We start from the raw sequence: 18,847 nt of genomic DNA, 5'->3' as shown, positions 1-18,847 counted from the left end.
TTTAATCCACTGCCAGGCCAGGATGGAGCCTGTATCCTGGCACTGTGGAGATGCAGCTGATCCCATTGTGCCACAGTGGGAACTCCTGAAATAATTATTTTAGCTTTGTTATTCAAGGTGGCATTTTTTTAAAATGTGCAATATATCACGTTTTTTAACCAGTTCGTTCTTTCTTTCTTTTTTTTTTTTTTTTTTTTTTGCCATTTCTAGGGCTGCTCCCGCAGCATATGGAGGTTCCCAGGCTAGGGGTCTAATCAGACCTGCAGCCGCCAGCCTACACCAGAGCCACAGCAACGCTGGATCAGAGCTTCGTCTGCCACCTACACCACAGCTCACAGCAACACCGGATCCTTAACCCACTGAGCAAGGCCAGGGATCGAACCAGAAACCTCATGTTTCTAGTCGGATTCGCTATCCACTGAGCCACGACAGGAACTCCACCAGTTCTTTATTTTTAATTTCAACATATTATTTATAATTAATGCTTTGTTGAACAGCCTTTTATATATGCTTTTTAGTTACTTGCCAAGTTGGAATGCTTTCTTGTTTTTTCCTGTTGCTAGATTTAAAAGTACAGGACTTTAATAACTTTTGCTTGTCCAAGAAGGTGTCTGTCATGTTTTTTATTGGTTAGAGTTCCCAACAGAAAGCTAAGAGTTCACTAACTCTTGCATTTTTCAATCTAGAGGTGATATCCTGAGCATTGTCCATATCAGTCTTTTCAAACCTTTTTCGGCAATTTATTCTTTCTCCTAATGAAGCAATTAAGTGAAATCGTGTACATTATTCCTTTTTGCAAACAATTCAAGTCCTAGTACCATTATTACATAGACTAAAGCAGGGAAAGTGTTTGGGTTAGAGGTAGGGCTAAACCAGAGTGGCCCCGAGTAGGGTGTCAGAACCCAAGTGAAGTGAGAGGAGAGCATCCACACTAAATGGGGGCAGTCCATTGTAGGAAGATGGAGACTGCATAGGGTAAGGAGGGCATCCATACAACACAGCGTGAGTAGCCCAGTGTGGGGAACTGGAGGGTGAGAAAGAGAGAGAACAGCCCAGCACGGAGAGCCACTGCTTTAGCAAGGTCAAGGGTCATCTACCTGCACATTGGTGGGGGAGACAGTGTGGGGGTCAGAGGCTGAACTGGGGGTGCCTGCCCAGAGTGGGAGCAGTTCAGGTAGGTAATCTGAGGCTGAGCAAGATGAAGATGGACTTCCTGGGGAAGGGTAGCCTGGAAGGGGTCATTAGAGCCAGAGCAGAGTAAAGAAGGCATCACACAGAGGGATCATCCAAATGGGGTGAGGAGGTGGTTCACATAGAATCAGCCCAGAATGGGAATCAAAGTTCAAACAGAGAGAAGACATCTATGCAAGAGAAAGCTGGAAGAGGATGTAGGAGATTGGTTACAGACAGGAAGCCTGATCAAATAAATAAATAAGTATAATGAGAGGCAGACTTCTCACTACTGAGGAAGGGGTTACCAATACAGAAAGAGAAAACTAAAATACCTCCTGTGTTATTGGTAGAGAATTGAAAGTGTCAATGTGAACTCATGGCATTCAGTATATAAAAAGATAGGTATAGGAAAAAACCAGATGTGTGTGGTATATATATGTGTGTGTGTGTGCCTGCCTATGTGTACATGTATTGCTTAAATATCCACTCACAGGGCTTAGGAACAACCACACAACCAATGAGCACATCTCCTGTGTAGGTATTGGCCTTTATTTTCTTTTATTTTTAATTTCATTGCAGTGTAGTTGATTTACAATGTTGTGTTGAGATCTTAGCCCTTGCATATCATTTTCCACTAAAAGGGCTCCTTCCTTCAGGACTGGGCAGGGAAACTGGCCAGTCCTGATGGACTGATGGGCTGGGTTCCAGACGGACCTAGAACTTCTTATATATAAAAACTTGCTAAAGGAATTTCTTAATCAAATTATCAAATTCAGTGTTTTTGGTAATGGGACAAGTGAAAATTCTGAGCCTCTAGATAGGATACAATGAAAATGCAGTATCACTTCGGTGATATTCCTGCCAATGATATGTAATTGAATTAATAATGAGAAAACATTAGACAAACACAAATTGAGTAACATTACTGTCCTGTAACTTTGAGAAGTATGAAGGTCATGAAACGCAGGAGAAGTCTGAGAAACTCTTCTATGCTGAAGGAAACAAACAAACAAAAAAAATGATACAGCTAAATTCAACATAAAATGATTCTGAAACTGAATCCTTTTGCAGTAAAAAACCCTATTGGGACAAGTGGTGAAACTTGAATGAGATCTGAAGATGGTAGAAATGTATCAATGTTAGTTTCTCTCTTTTTTTAATCAGTGTTAGGTGTTTTTTGCTATTGCTGTTTGTTTGTTTTGCTTCTTAGGGCTGCACCCGTGGCATAAGGAGATTCCCAGGCTAGGGGTCCAATTGGAGCTACAGCTGCCAGCCTATGCCACAGCCAAAGCACTGCAGGATCTGAGCTGCGTCTGCGACCTACACCACAGCTCATGGCAATGCCAGATCCTTAACCCACTGAGCAAGGCCAGGGATCGAACCTGCAACCTCATGGTTCCTAGTTGGATTCATTTCCACTGTGCCACGATGGGAACGCCTAGTGTTAGATGTTTTTTTGCTTTGTTTTGTTTTGGCCCCATGAGCATGTGGAAGTTCCCATGTTAGTTTCTTGATTCTGATGATTGTGTTCAGATTATGTAGGGAAACATCTTTGGAGAACAAATGTAGTAAACGCTGAAGTATTTACAAGCATCAGAACATGAGGGTAGCAATTCTAAAATAATTTAGGCAGAAGAAGAGTTCACTTTTGCAGCTTCTTTGGTAAGTGTGACTATTTCAAAATAAAATAATCTTAAATTATGGTTGTGGAGTTCCCATCATGGCTCATTGGGTTAAGAACCCAACTAGTATCCATGAAGATGCGGGTTTGATCCCTGGCCTTGCTCAGTGGGTTAAGGATCCAGCTTTGCCTAAAGCTGTGGTGTATGTCACAGATGTAGCTTGGATCTGGCATTGCTGTGGCTGTGAATGCAGCCCTAAAAAAGCAAAGCAAAAAAAGAAACAAACAAACAAAAAAAAACGCCTCAAGAGAACCTCTAACTTAAAGTCTTTAAAATAAAAATCCTAATAAATTTAAAATATTAGGATCTGAAATATGACACAAATGAACCTATTTATGAAACAGACTCATAGACATAGCGAACAGGCTTGTGGTTGCCAAAGGGAAGAGTGGAAGGAGGTGGGATGGACTGGGAGTTTGAGGTTAGTAGATGCAAACTATTACATTTAGGATGGATAAGCAATGAGATCCTATGGTATAGGACAGGGAACTATATTCATTCTCTCAGGATAGACCAGGATGGAAGATAATACAAGAAAGGGAATGTGTATATATGAAGGACTGGGTCACTTTGCTGTACAGCAGGAACTGCCACAACAGGAAGTTACCATTGTGGCTCAGCGGTAACGAGCCCAACTAGTAACCATGAGGATGCTGGTTTGATCCCTAGCCTCTCAGTGGGTTAAAGGATCTGGCGTTGCCATGAGTTGATGGTGTAGGTCACAGACACGGCTTGGATCTTATGTGCCTGTGACTTTGGCATAGGCTGGCAGCTGTAGCTCCAATTCAACCCCTAGCCAGAGACCTTCCATATGCCACAGGCCCTAAAAAGCAAAAGAAAGAAAAGGAAGGAAGGAATTGGCACAACATTGTTAATCAACAATACTTTAATTTAAAAAAAAATTTATAAAATGTAAAAATTTTTAATTTTAATTAAAAAGGAAGAAGGAAGGTCCATTCATCTTCCTCAGGTACTTAGGAACCTATACCAGGATTGTAGACTGTTGTCTTCAAAGCTGTTGCTGAGTAGGAATGGAGTGAGTTAAAATACTGCAAAACTCTTCTTACTAGACCCCAGGTGGGTTTTTCCTCATTAAATATTCACTTGGTTGCTGTAAACTCTAGTTTCTAGAGTTTTGATAAAGTTGATTCTGCCAGGTTTTTTGCCAGGTAAGTCTCTGCTCTTGTAGGAACAATTTTTGGGCAATCCCTGCTCTTGCCTTTTTCACTGATGTAGGCTCCTCTGTCTGTCCCCCCGCCCCCATATATATATATATTTTTTTTTCTTTAAATGTAAGTTGCAGCCCACTAATGAATTAATATCTACAGTTTGAAAATACTGAACTAATAATACCCTTTGTATACTAAGAACATATGAACTAATAAACAAGGTAAAGATTTTTACTCCAAGGACATGTTTGTTAACTGTGTTTATTCAAACTTTAAGTTCCCGTCGCGGCTCAGTGGTTAATGAATCTGACTAGGAACCATGAGGTTTTGGGTTCAATCCTTGGGCTTGCTTAGTGGGTTAAGGATGCTGCATTGCCATGAGCTGTGGTGTACGTTGCAGATGCGGCTTGGATCCACATTGTTGTGGCTCTGGCGTAGACCAGTGGCTACAGCTCCAATTAGACCCCTAGCCTGGGAACCTCCATATGCCACGGGTGCAGCCCTAAAACACACACACACAAAAAAAAAAACTTTAACAAAGGAGTCTGAAAATAGAACCAGCGTGATTTGTTCCACCAGCCTTCAGATATGTTGGCAAAATTATAGTCACTTTTCACGATGTTTATAGGATATCCAGACAAGTTTCGGAACAGGGTCCCCATTTCAAATGTTTTCACCTCTGTAAAAGTCCTTGGACTTAAGGGTGTACTATGCAGTTGCTTCTTAGAGTGATGTTACTGTAGATTCTCTTGTCTTCTTTTTCAGCTTTGGGACATCCGTAAGAAAGCAGCCATCCAGACATTTCAGAATACCTACCAGGTGTTAGCTGTGACCTTCAATGACACAAGTGATCAAATTATTTCTGGTGGAATAGACAATGATATCAAGGTATGTTAGATGTTTGTTATGTTTACCTCTCACCTATCTCCACTCACAGAGGTAAATTTTTCCATACTTCTTAGGTTTGCACTTTATACCAACTAAATGGAAGATAATAACTTAGAAGTCGTTTCCTTTCTGTCCTATCCTCATTGACTTCCTAAGTCATGGTTGCATTGCAGCTTGTATAAATGCTGTCAGGAACCAGGCAGTTAACGTGAAATAGGAAGTTCTTATGTGTGAACTTTGAAAGTGAAGAATGCATTCCCTGCCTAAAGGTATTTGAAACTTTTTTTTTTTTTTTTTTGGTCTTTTTGTTATTTCTTGGGCCGCTCCCGCGGCATATGGAGGTTCCCAGGCTAGGGGTCCAATCGGAGCTGGGAACCGAGCCGCGTCTGCAACCTACACCACAGCTCACGGCAACGCCGGATCCTTAACCCACTGAGCAAGGGCAGGGACCAAACCCGCAACCTCATGGTTCCTAGTCAGATTCGTTAACCACTGCGCCATGACGGGAACTCCGGAAACTTTTTTTTTTTTTTTTTTTTAATTTGCATTGGGGAGTTCTGTTGTGGCTCAGCAGTAATGAACCCAACTAGTATGCATGAGGACTCAGGTTCGATCCCTGGCCTCATTCAGTGGGTTAATGATCTGGCATTGCTGTGAGCTGTGGTGTAGGTGACAGACACAGCTTGGATCTGACATTGCTGTGTCTGTAGGTCAGCAGCTACAGCTCTGATTCCATCCCTAGCCATGGAAACTTCCATATGCCCCAGGTTCGGCCCTGAAAAGACAAAAAAAAAACAAAAAACAACAAAAACCCCTGCATTTGTCTCTTGAGATAGCAGTAAATCAATTTGTGATTCTGTACCCTAATCTCTCAGTATGTCTTTCTTTTTGAGACTATAGAAAGGAAGTTTTGAGGGATCCATAGCTAAGAATGTGAGAAGGTAATGATGTTGGAGAAAGAAGGAGGCAGTAGACTATGTGGCAGTATAGTGTAGCTAAAGCTTTCAGGTAATTGACTTGGGGTCTGATCTCAATTCCACCATTTTGCGGTTTTTTGTTAATTCAAGGTAGTTCCTTAACTTCTTTCAGCCTCTGCTCATTTGTGCAGCAGAGGAACTAATAATCCATCCCTCCTTGTCTCCTTTGCTGTTACTTTGGTTAGGATGTCCTTCCTTTAAATTGAAGAATTGCATTTTTTTTCCCATCTCTTTACAGATCCAGTATTTTATTATTTTCTTTCTTTCTTTTTTTCTTGCATTTTAGGGCCACACCTGGCGACATATGGAAGTTCCCAGGCTAGGAGTTGAATCAGAGTTGCAGCTGCCGGCCTTTGACATAGCCACAGCAATGTGGGATCCAAGCCTCATCTGTGACCTACACCACAGCTCACAGTAACGCCGGATCCTCAACCCACCAGGTAAAGCCAGGGATCAAACCTGCACCCTCATGGAATCCTAGTCAGATTTGTTAACCACTGAGCCACTAAGGGAACTCTAGATCCAGTATTTTCAACCTCCTGTTCTCTGCTTTCTTCTTATTACCATTTCATCATGCTCAGGTCTTCTTCTGGTGGGGGAAGGAGTCTTCCTTCAATTCCACATTCTTTTGTTGTTGCCCTGTTAATCTTTCCCATTACAGCCAAACTTCTTAAAAGATAGTATAATGGTTTTGATAATAATAGTGTATTCTAACAGTTAACTGTATTCTCTTGTGGCACAGTGGAATAAGAATCCATTGTTTTCACTGCAGTAGCTTGGGTCACTGCTATGCCATGGGTTTGATCCCCAGCCCAGGAATTTCCACATGCCCACATGCCATAACCAAAAAAACCAAAAGAAAAAAACTGTCAGGCATTGCTCTTAGAGCTTTACATTATAAATTCATTTAAGCTTCACAACAATCCTGTAAGTACTGTCAATGCCATTTTACCAGTGAAGAAACTGAGCTAAGAGAGAGAGGCACAACTTAACCCAGGATTATATAGCTAATAAGCAGTGAAATTCACTTTACAACCCAGAGTTCGATTCCAGAGTCATGCTCTTAATACCTGTAAGAGAAATTTCCTGAAAATTTTCTACACTCACTGTCTTTAATTCCTTACCTCCCTTTTATTCCTCAGTTCTGTATCTCCTGACCATTCAACAGTCTGGTTTCTGCCTCCATTGTTTTATTAATACTTTTCTCTTCATCGTCACCAGTCTCTCTCTGTTATTAAATCTGATAGATCCTTTTAGTCTTTTTTGTTTATTTGATTTTTAAAATATACTTTCCTACTCATTCCAATAGGCACATCATTCCTCAGATAACTCTGCAGGCTCTTCTCTCTATGCATTCTTTAAATGTCACTATTCCCCAAGATTATGTCCAAGGTGCTCTTCTTATTATATACCTTTTTCTAGACATTTCTCATCTAATTCTGTGACTTTGTCATTTCTTTTCCTTTTGTTTTTTTTTGGGGGGGGTTGTTTTGGGTTTTTTTTGACTTGTCATTTCTATGCTGATGACTGTTCTCAGACCAGATCTTCAGCTCCAGAACATAAATACAAGCAGCTACTCAGTATCTCCCACTTGGGTATCTCATAAATACTTCAGAATTCACGGTTTCCAGAATTCAACCTCACATTCCTTTCCTGCCCTATAACTATTTGAAGTTATATATGAGGGTTTGGGAGTTCCCATTGTGGCTCAGCAGGTTAAGGACCCAATATTGTCTCTGCGAGGATGTGGATTCAATCCCTGACCTCGCTCAATGGGTTAAGGATCCAGCATTGCCACAAACTACGGCATAGGTTGCAGTTGTGGCTCAGATCCGGTGTTGTCGGGGCTGTGGCTCAGGCCACAGCCGAGGCTCTAATTCAACCCCTCGCCTGGGAACCTTCATATGCCATAGTTGTGGCCATAAAAGGGAGGGGAAAAAAAAAAACCATGAGGGCTTATTAATTAGATCTTAATAGCTATGCATTATTTCCCTGAGTAAAGTTTAGGCACTCACTATCATTAGAATCACTAGAGGGCTTCTAATACACATGAGAGTGGGTTAGTGTCATTAAACAATGATAATTTTCATACTTTTAAGTTGTTATTAAAAATTTTTACGCAATGAAATTAACCTTTTTTAGTGTAGAGTTTTATGAATTTTAATGCTTATGCAGACTCATGTATCTACCACAAATGGTTCAGAACAATTTCCATCACTCCAAAAAACTCCTCTGTGTCAAACTCTCTGCCCATTCCTAACCACTGCCAACCATTGATCTGTTCTTTGTCCTTGGGTCCCTATCCAGAATATCATATAAATGGAATCATACAGTATGTAACCTTTTGAGACTGGCTTTTTAAATTAAGGCTATGAGAATTTGGAGTTCCCTTGGTGGCATAGCAGGTTAAGGATTCCACGTTATCACAGCTATGGTGTGGGTTCGGTCCCTGACCCCAGAACTTCCCATGCTGAGGGCACAGCCAAATCAATTAATTAAACTATGAGAATTGATCTCAACTCTACTGTGGGGATAGACTAGCCTAAGAATAATACTCTTCTGCTAGTAAAGTCTTCTTACAATAGGAATTCCCATCATGGTTCAGTGGTTAACAAATCCCACTGGGAACCATGGGGTTGTGGGTTCGATCCCTGGCCTCATTCAGTGGGTTAAGGATCCGGCATTGCCGTGAGCTGTGGTGTAGGTCACAGATATGGCTCTGATCCTGCGTTGCTGTGGCTGTGACATAGGCCAGCAGCTACAGCTCCGATTAGACCCCCTAGCCTGGGAACTTCCATATGCTGAGGGTGCAGTCCTAGAAAAGGCAAAAAGACCAAAAAAAAGTCTTCTTACAACAAATAGTGAGGCTTATTCTCTTTGTCTGGACTGTTCCAGAGCCTCCTATAAATAAATAAATTCATTTGTACTGAAGGGACTGAGTCCTTTTTTAGGTTTAGAAAGTTTTCCATGTCTTCTCAGACATAACTGTATGTTATAGCTTCTTTTAGGGTGGGTTTTTTCTTCAGATAGCTAATCCGAGTCTTTGTTGATAGATAACCAATTTTGTTCTGAAATCTGAATGTACATGAGTACCCATGAGTACAGCAGTTAATAAGTTTATATTACAGCCTTGCAGTCTTTTTCTTTCTTTCTTTCTTTTTTTTTTTTTTTTTTTTTTTGGCTTGTAGGGCATGTGTGGCATATGGACGTTTTCATAGCTCGGGCCTACACCACAGTCACAGCAACACAGGATCCGAGCCATGTCTGTGACCTACACCATAGCTCACGGCAACGCCAGATCCTTAACCCAGTGAGCGAGGCCAGGGATCGAACCCAAAAGCTCATGGTTCCTAGTCAGATTCGTTAACCAGTGAGCCACGATGGGACCTCCACCCGAGGTCTTTTTTTAAAAGTATAATTGATTTATAGCATTGTGTTAGTTTCTGGTGTACAGCAAAGTGATTCTTTTTTTTTTTTTTTTTTTTTTGTCTTTTTAGGGCCAAACTCACGGCATATGAAGGTTCCCAGACTAGGGGTCTACTCAGAGCTGTAGCCGCTGGCCAACGCCACAACCACAGCAATGCCAGATCCAAGCCACATCTGCAACCCACACCACAGCTCATGGCAACGAAGGATCCTTAACCCACTGATTGAGGCCAGGGATTGAACCTGCAACCTCATGGTTTCTAGTCGGATTCATTTCTGCTGAGCCACAACAGGAACACCTGATTCAGTTTTTTATATGTGTATATGTATTCTTTTTCATAGTCTTTTCCATTATAGTTTATTACAGGATATTGAACATAGTTTCCTGGGCTATACATTAGGACCTTGTGGTTTATCTATTTTAAATTTTTTTTTTTTTTTTTTTTTTTTGTCTTTTGCCATTTGTTGGGCCGCTCCTGCGGCATATGGAGGTTCCCAGGCTAGGGGTCTAATTGGAGCTGTTGACACCAGCCTATGCCAGAGCCACAGCAATGCGGGATCCGAGCCGCGTCTGCAACCTACACCACAGCTCACGGCAACGCCGGAACCTTGACCCACTGAGCAAGGGCAGGGATCGAACCCGCAACCTCATGGTTCCTAGTCGGATTCATTAACCACTGCGCCACGATGGGAACTCCTGGTTTATCTATTTTATATGTATTAGTTAGTATCTGCTAATCCTAAGCTCCTAATTTATCCCTCCCCCACCCCATTTCCCCTTTGGTAACTATAAGTTTGTTTTCTATACTTATGAGTCTTATTTCTGTTTTGTAAGTTCACTTATGTCATATTTTAGATTCCATATATATGATATCATATGATATTTGTCTTTCTATGTCTGACTTAATTTCACTTAGTATGATAATTTCTAGGTCCATCCATGTTGCTGCAAATTGCATTGTTTCATTCTTTTTTTTTTTTTTTTTTTTTTTTTTTTGTCTTTTGTCTTGTTGTTGTTGTTATTGTTGCTATTTCTTGGGCCACTCCCGCGGCATATGGAGGTTCCCAGGCTAGGGGTCTAATCGGAGCTGTAGCCACCGGCCTATGCCAGAGCCACAGCAACTCGGGATCCGAGCCGCGTCTGCAACCTACACCACAGCTCACGGCAACGCCGGATCGTTAACCCACTGAGCAAGGGCAGGGACCGAACCCGCAACCTCATGGTTCCTAGTCGGATTCGTTAACCACTGCGCCACGACGGGAACTCCTGTTTCATTCTTTTATGGCTGAGTAGATTCCATTGTGTATCATTGTGTACCTCATCTTCTTTATCCACTCATCTGTTGATGGACATTTAGGTTGCTTCTGTGTCGTGGCTATTGTAAATAGGGCTTCTATGAACATTGGGGTGCCTGCATCTTTTTGAATTATGGTTTTCTCCACATATATGCCCAGGGGTAGAATTATTGGATCCTATCACAGTCCTGTAGTCTTTAACTTTCTAAACTAAAAAAGTCTTTATTCTATCCACAAACATTCGAATTTTTCTACCAGTGCTTCATTTTCAGGGAATTTTTTTTTATTAGAATTTTACACAGTATTCCAAAAACTGGGACATTCTTATTGTGTACCTGGTCAGGGTTATTTCCTTCTTTTGTCAGCATTGGCAACACCGTGTTTGTGTACTATTTATAAGGTATAACTTATTTTAGAAACTAAAAATCAGAGAAATCCTTCCTAATTTGCCTACTTATTTACTTTAAAAGTTTTGCAGAGATATAAAAATTGCATTCAAATGTGTATTTAATAAATCAACTTTATTGGGAATAAAATTTATTACAATTAAATGTTTTTAGTACAAAAAACAATTTGTTCATTGAAGAAAAATATAAAAACATAAAAATAGGAAAAAAAATCACTTGCAGTCTCATTGTTCAAATTTAGTCATTGTTGGACCTCCCATTGTGGCTCAGCTGGTTAAGAACCCGCCTATTCATGAGGATGCTGGTTTGATCTCTGGCCTCACACAGTGGGCTAGGGATCTGACGTTGCCTTGAGCTGCGGTGCCAGGGCTCAGACATGACTCAGATCAAGTGTTGCTGCAGCCGGCAGCTACTGCTCTGTTTCGACCCCTAGCCTGGGAATTTCCACATGCTGCAGGTATGGCCCTAAAAAAAAAAAAAAGGAAAAGAATTTAGTCATTCTTGATATTTCAGTATATATCTCCTCCGATCTGCTTTTGTGCCACAGTGGTTTTTTGTTTTTTTGTTTTGGGTTTTTTTGGGGGTTTTTTTTTTTTTGTCTTTTTTTTTGTCTTTTTGCTATTTCTTCGGGCCGCTCCCGCGGCATATGGAGGTTCCCAGGCTAGGGGTCGAATCAGAGCTGTAGCCGCCAGCCTATGCCAGAGCCACAGCAACTCGGGATCCGAGCCGCGTCTGCAACCTACACCACAGCTCCCGGCAACGCCGGATCCTTAACCCACTGAGCAAGGCCAGGGACTGAACCTGCAACCTCATGGTTCCTAGTCGGATTCGTTAACCACTGCGCCACGACGGGAACTCCCTGTTTTGTTTTTTTTTTTTTTTTTTTGGTCTTTTCTTGAGCCGCTCCTGAGGCATATGGAGGTTCCCAGGCTAGGGGTCCAGTCAGAGCTGTAGCCACCAGCCTACACCACAGCCACAGCAACTCGGGCTCCGAGCCGCGTCTGCCACCTACACCACAGCTCATGGCAACGCCAGATCCTTAACCCACTGAGCAAGTCCAGGGACCGGACCCGCAACCTCATGGTTCCTAGTCAGATTCGTTAACCACTGCACCACGACGGAAACTCCTGTGCCAGTGTTTTAAATGTAAATATCTTAATGATCACACTTTAGAGAAAATCTTATATGGTGTTCTTTTCACTTAGTAACATATACCTAGTCCTTTGTCTGGAATCCCCTACTCTAGATATTGCCACAGCTGACCTAGTCTTGTCTTTAGATATCAACTCAGACATCTCTTTATTTTTCTGCAAGTATCATTTCCTTTTTTTTTTTTTTTTTTTTTGGTCTCTTTAGGGCCATACCCACGACGTATGGAAGTTGAATCAGAGCGGTAGCTACCAGCCGCAGCAGCACTGGATCTGAGACATGTCTGTAACCTATACCACAGATTACAGCAATACCAGATCTCTAACCCACTGAGCAAGGCCAAGGATCCAACCTGCGTCCTCATGGATACTAGTTGGGTTCTTAACCCCCGCTGAGCTACACCAGGAATTCCTATTACTATTTTTATTTTGGCCACACCCATGGCATGTGGAAGATCCCAGGCCAGGGATCGAACTCATCCCACAGCAGCAACCCAAGCTGCTGCAGTGACAATGCCAAATTCTTTTTTTTTTTTTTTTTTTTTTTTTTGTCTTTTTGCCTTTTCTAGGGCCGCTCCTGTGGCATATAGAGGTTCCCAGGCTAGGGGTCCAGTCGGAGCTATAGCCACCGGCCTACACCAGAGCCACAGCAACTCGGGATCCAAGCCACATCTGCAACCTACACCACAGCCCACGGCAATGCCGGATCCTCAACCCACTGAGCGAGGCCAGGGATTGAATCTGAAACCTCATGGTTCCTAGTTGGATTCGTTTACCACTGCGCCACGACGTGAACTCTAGACAGTTCCAAATTCTTAATCCACTATGCCACAAGGGAACTTCACAGATAGCTCTTTAAAGAGGATTTCTTATTAAATTAGGCCCTCCTACTTACTCTCCATCACGTCACTTTTATCTTATTTTCTCTTAGTATTGTAGTTAGGGTCATTTTTCTGTTTCTTTTTTTCTCTGGTTTTATTGAGATATAATTGACATATAACATTGTATTAGTTTTAGGTATGTGTCATAATAATTTGATATATGTATATATTGCAAAATGATTATTGTAAGAAGTCTAGTTAACATCCATCACCTCTCATTGTTACAGTTTTTTTTCCTTGTGATGAGAACTTTTAAGATCTATTTTCTTAGCAACTTTTAAACATTCAGTAAAATGAAGTATTAGTGATATAGGAACCTTGTTGTACATAATATCCCCAGAACTTAGGATCATTTTTCTGATTCTGCCCCTTAATTGCTAGCTATGTGATCTTAAGAAAGTTATATTTAAAAAAAAAAGGAAAGAAACTTATAACGTTTCTGAATTTCCAGTTCTTATTTCTAAAAAGGAATAATCAGCCTACCTCATACAATTGTTACATGGAATAAATGAGATAAAAATATAATAATCTTAGCAATATGGCAGTTACATAGGAAGTATCCAATGTATGTCAACTGACGTTGTCATCATTTTACTTTAAGTATTAGAATATTCAATAATTTAGTAAGTGGCAGTCTTAACTTGGTTTAGCCTGTTTCATTTGTATCGCTATCACAAGTTATGCTGCTTTGGATGTATTTGTGTGTGAAATTTATTACGTGTTTAGTTACTTCCTTAGAATAGATTTCTATATGAAAATTAATGTATTCATTAACAAATATAAGGATGGGAATTCCCTGATGGCTCAGTGGGTTAAGGATCCAGCATTGTCACTACTATGGCTTGGGTTGCTGTTGTGATACAGTTTTGATTTCTTACCTGGGAACTTCTGCATGCCACAGGCACAGCCTAAATAAATTAAAAAAAAAAAAACAAACACAAACCAGGAATTCGCACTGTGGCTCAGCAGGTTAAGAACCTGACTAGTATCCATGAGGATGCAGGTTTGATCCCTGGCCTCGCTCAGTGGGTTAAGGATCTGGCATTACTATGAGCTGTGGTGTAGGTCACAGATACAGTTTGGTTCCCATGTTGCTGTGGCATAGGCTGGCAGCTGCAGCTCCAGTTTGACTCCTAGCTCAGGAACTTCCATATGTCATGAGTATGGCCCTAAAAGAAAGAAAGGAAAAAAAAAAAAAAAAATATATATATATATATATATATATATATATATGGATGTTTCACATTTTGCATACAGGTTGCTTGATTATTTTTTGGTGATAGCAATTAATAAAGATGGGCTTTTTTTGTTTTGTTTTGTCTTTTTAGGGCCACACCCACAGCAGATAGAAGTTCCCAGGCTAGGAGTTGAATCAGAGCTGAAGCTGCCAGTCTACATCGTAGCCACAGCAACAAAGGAGCTGAGCCTCGTCTGCAACCTACACCACAGCTCAAGGCAATGCCAGATCCTTAACCCTCTGGAGCAAGGCCAGGGATTGAACTGGCATCCTCATAGATACTAGTTGGGTTCGTTACCATTGCGCCACCGTGGGAACTCCTAAAGACAGTATTTGTTCTTTTTTTTTTTTTCAGGGCAGCACCTTCGGCATATGGAAGTTCCCGGGCTAGGGGTTAAATAGGAGCTACAGCTGCTGGGCTACACCACAGCCACAGCAACACTAGGTCCAAGCCAAGTCTTCGTCCTATACCACAGCTTGCAGCAGCGCCAAATCTTTTAACCCCCTGAGCAAGACCAAGGATTGAACCTGAATCTTCATGGATTCTTAACCTGCTGAGCCACAATTGGAACTCCCTAAAGTCAGTATTTGAAATCAGGTTGCTATAGTTTTTTGAGTTCATTTTGCTCCTGTGTAACTAAGCAGCATACTGGAAAGAGTCTTCAGTCTTCTCCCTATTTAACAACACCCTATTCTGACATGTTTCGGGGTGAGTTACTGCCCTTGGACCCAGAAAGACCATTAATTGTCCTCAGGCCCTCATAAGTTTCTTTTAAAATGCAAAAGAGAGATTCCTTTTCTATCAGAAATAGATTCAGAATTCTGAATAGGTCAAACCTGACTGGGGCCTTAGACATCTCTTCATGCCTCTTATTTTACGGATGACTAAAGCAAAGCCCTAAGATGTTAAGTGATTTGGCCAAGATCATAATAGTCATTCACTCAGTCTGTGGTAGAGCCAGGACTCCATCTCCAGAGGGCCAGTAATCTTACTGCTCTATCATATTGCCTGTGGTCAGTTAACATGTACTTTTTAAGCAGTCGGGGGCATACCAGGCTTGAGCACTTGCTTGACAAATCCCTACACTGCCTTACTACATTAGGAAGTACTCCTGAAAAGCCTGTTTTTTGTTTTGCTTCTCAGTCTCTGAGGTAGCACTGCCTACTCTGAAAAGGGGGTAGCAAATAAGTAATGGAAGCCCTTTTTAAAATCTGATGTGAGTAGCTTCTGTATATGTTTGTGAGCAAATACTCTGTTCCTGCCAGCCTCTTGGGATTTTCTTCTCGGGCATAGGAGTAAGGAAAATGAATAAAAGAAGAAAACGTGCTTCTGTTGGATGGCTTAAAGGTTTGGCTGCCAAATCTTTGTCATTTCTTACAATCCTGAGCTCTAGTCAGAATGGAAGTTTAGTTGATGATTTTTTTTTTTTTTTTTAATGTAGCAGGTAAAGGGATAGAATTGATTCTCATTGATTTTCCCACTACTCCTCTCATCCTTTCCAGTTATCTGGGCCAAAAGTAACTTTCTAGAATCTGACCAACTCAAAAAAAAAGAAAGTTTAAGTTGTTTCCATTTTTGAAGTTCCTATGTGGGTTAAGGATCCAGCCTTGTCACTGCTGTGGCTTAGATCGCTGCTCTGGTAAGGGCTTTAACCCTGGCTCGGGAACTTATGCATGCCGCAGGTGTGACTTAGAAAAGAGAGATAGAGAAAGTTTAGGATCCGACCAACTCATTCCGCCACTCTGAACCCTTCTGTGGTCCCCAGAGAGGGAGATGAAGTCTAAGCCGTTCATTCACAGCCTTTCATGGCTGGCCTCTCTGCCTGCCTACCACTTAACATTATCTGCTGCCTCTCTCTGCCTAGTTCCCTGCAACCCAGCAATTTTTTCATGCCTCTTTGTTTTCATACAGTATCTTTGCCTGGGAATATGCTTCTACCTTGTCCAAATAAAAATTACTTCTTTCTTCTTCTCTGCCAATGTGCTTTATTCTGTGTGAAACCTTCCCTTTCTCATTACCGTCTGTGTACCACAGGAGCATTAATCCCTCTACCCTTTTTGCTGTTGCATCTTGTACAGGCCTCATCATTGGTTTACTCCCTGCTAGACTGAAAGCTCCTTGAGAACAGAGACAGCATCTCTTTTTCTCTCCAGTGGTGCCTGCCACTAATCAGATGCCCAAACATTACTGAACAGCTCTTTAGGACATTTGCAAAGTATTTTGCTTAAATTAGTGCCCTACTGACTCTTTCTTTGACAAATCCCAAATACATTTTGGCTCTGCAAAACAATTTGTGCAGGCTCCAAAGAGGAAAGTCTGGAAATAGCACCTAGGTGCTATAAGAGATAGTGAATTCTCTCCTAAAAAGCTGAAGATTTCAACAATGTCTTCTCTGGAGAGGAAGAACAATGGCTTGAACAAAATGTCAGCCATTTCAGGCTTTCTTGATTATTGAGGCAGCAAACATCCTGACACAAAAAGGATTGTATATAAAGTGTGTTGGGTTCCACACATGAATGAGTTATTGATGGGGAAAGTGGAGTTGTCTGCCTTATGTATTGCTTTGACATACAACACCGAACTCATTTCTAGATGAGGAAAAGGCCTTGCTTAAAGGGATAGCAAAAATTTTTTTTCATTTAGAAAAACTACGTGGCAATGTTAAATCAAATTTGGATGAAATCTTGTGTAACAATGGCCTTAACAAAATTGCTGTTCTTTTTCCATGTGAGGTTCCAGACCATTTCTATTGCCTTTAATATATTTTCTACATAGATTCAGTGTATGTAAATATAGATACTTTTATGTTTTTCTTATTTGCTTAATAATATCTAGTAAACATTTTTACATCTGATCATCAAAGTATTTTTAGGAATTTCTTAGTAATAGCTATCAGTTATTAAGGTCCTGCTATATACCAGCCATGTGCTAAGCATTCTATTTGTAATCTTCACAACAGCCATGAAAAGTAAATGTTAGCCCCATCTCACAGATCGGAAACAAGCCCAAAGAGGGTTAGTGGCCCAGCAACACATAACTCTTAAGTTGTGGTGACTGGTTCGGTCTTGCCCTGCATCCTCAGTCTTCCCACTCTGTTCCTTGATCCTCTGGCATGAGAGCTCATAGTGTTGCAGTGTGTTTATGAGCCATAACTTAATAAACCATTTATTTGTCGTGTTTGACTTTAGTTTATTTTCATTTGAATTGTTTCTCTTACCTTTCCTACCCAGGCAACAATGAACCTAAAATTTGTTTTCTTTTTAGTAAATGTGCTTCTGTGTAGTAGGTGTGTATATACATATTATGACATTAAATGAAAATGTTTAAGCCTCTATTTTTGCATATTACCTTGTTATATACATTTTTTATGAAATCATAATGCCTTTTTCAAATGACCTGTTTACTTGTTTTTATATAGTTCCAATAGTCTGTTTCTATTTGCTAAGAATCATAGTTTAATTAAATGTGCTTATGTAGTTCCCTGGTGGCCTAGTGGTTAAGGATCCGGTGGTGTCACTGCTGTGGCACAGTTTAGATCCCTAGCCTGGGAGTTTCTGCATGCCATGTGCAAAGCCAAAAAAAAAATATGTAAATGATACTTAGTTTTTTAATTCCTAATACATTTTGTTATAAATTGAAAATAACCTCTTTAGGAGTTCTGTTAACAAACCCAACTAACGTCCGTGAGGACGAAGGTTCCATCCCTGGCCTGGCTCAGTGGGTTAAGGATCTGGCGTTGCCATGAGCTGTGGTGTAGATTGCAGACACAGCTCAGATCTAGCGTTGCTGTGGCTGTGGTGTAGGCCAGCAGCTACAGCTCCAATTCGACCCCTAGCCTGGGAACCTCCATATGCTGCTGGTGTGGCCCTAAAAGACAAAAAGACAAAAGAAAAAAGAAAAAAAAGAAACGAAAATAAACTCTTTAAATTTTGTTATTTTTTGTTAAACTTTACTATAATATTTGACATTCATTAGTTTATATTTTTCTAGTCAAACATTGTAACTTGGACTCTTTATTTTTTTAAGAAACACTAAAGCTTTTTCTTCATTGATAGAAATCCTATATTTTATGGTAAAGTAATACTTGGTCCAAAGGCAGATCAAGAAGGGATACCAATTTTCCCAGGCAGTTGACTCTTTAGTAACTCTATTTCTTTGCTGTTCACAATTTGATTTCTGAGAGTGCCACCTTGTTTTATTTTGTAGGTCTGGGACCTGCGCCAAAACAAGCTGACCTACACAATGAGGGGCCATGCAGATTCCGTGACAGGCCTGAGTTTAAGTTCTGAAGGCTCATATCTCTTATCCAATGCAATGGACAATACAGGTAACTTTGGAAAGAAAAGGTCTCCCAGTGCCCAGTTACTGTGGACCCTAAAGAAAATGGGCATTAGGTGCTAGAAATGTGTACTAGGATGAAAGAGGGTCCAAGGAAAGAGTCAAGGATGGCTTCCAAGTGTCCACCAGTGCGATTAGGAAAACAGGCTATAATAGTAAAAGCTTTAGAAGAGATGGGTGAGAAGCCAGGATTCTATTCCCAAATCTGCCATCTAATCCCCGAG

At 40.9% G+C, this 18,847-nt stretch overlaps 1 protein-coding gene across 1 annotated transcript in view; it reads left to right on the top strand.

The window, feature by feature from the left end:
- SNRNP40 (small nuclear ribonucleoprotein U5 subunit 40) overlaps nt 1–18,847 on the top strand; it is a 40,730-nt gene that overhangs the window by 10,993 nt on the left and 10,890 nt on the right. The window contains exons 5-6 of the mRNA XM_003356266.4: nt 4,790–4,912; nt 18,492–18,612. Coding sequence (XP_003356314.1) covers nt 4,790–4,912; nt 18,492–18,612 — 244 coding nt within the window. The remainder of the gene's footprint in view (nt 1–4,789; nt 4,913–18,491; nt 18,613–18,847) is intronic.

Source organism: Sus scrofa, chromosome 6, assembly GCF_000003025.6.
Source record: "Sus scrofa isolate TJ Tabasco breed Duroc chromosome 6, Sscrofa11.1, whole genome shotgun sequence".
In the NCBI taxonomy this organism is placed as follows: Eukaryota; Metazoa; Chordata; class Mammalia; order Artiodactyla; family Suidae; genus Sus; species Sus scrofa.
The sequence above is the reverse complement of the archived record's forward strand: the minus strand, read 5'-3'. Positions and strand labels throughout refer to the sequence as shown.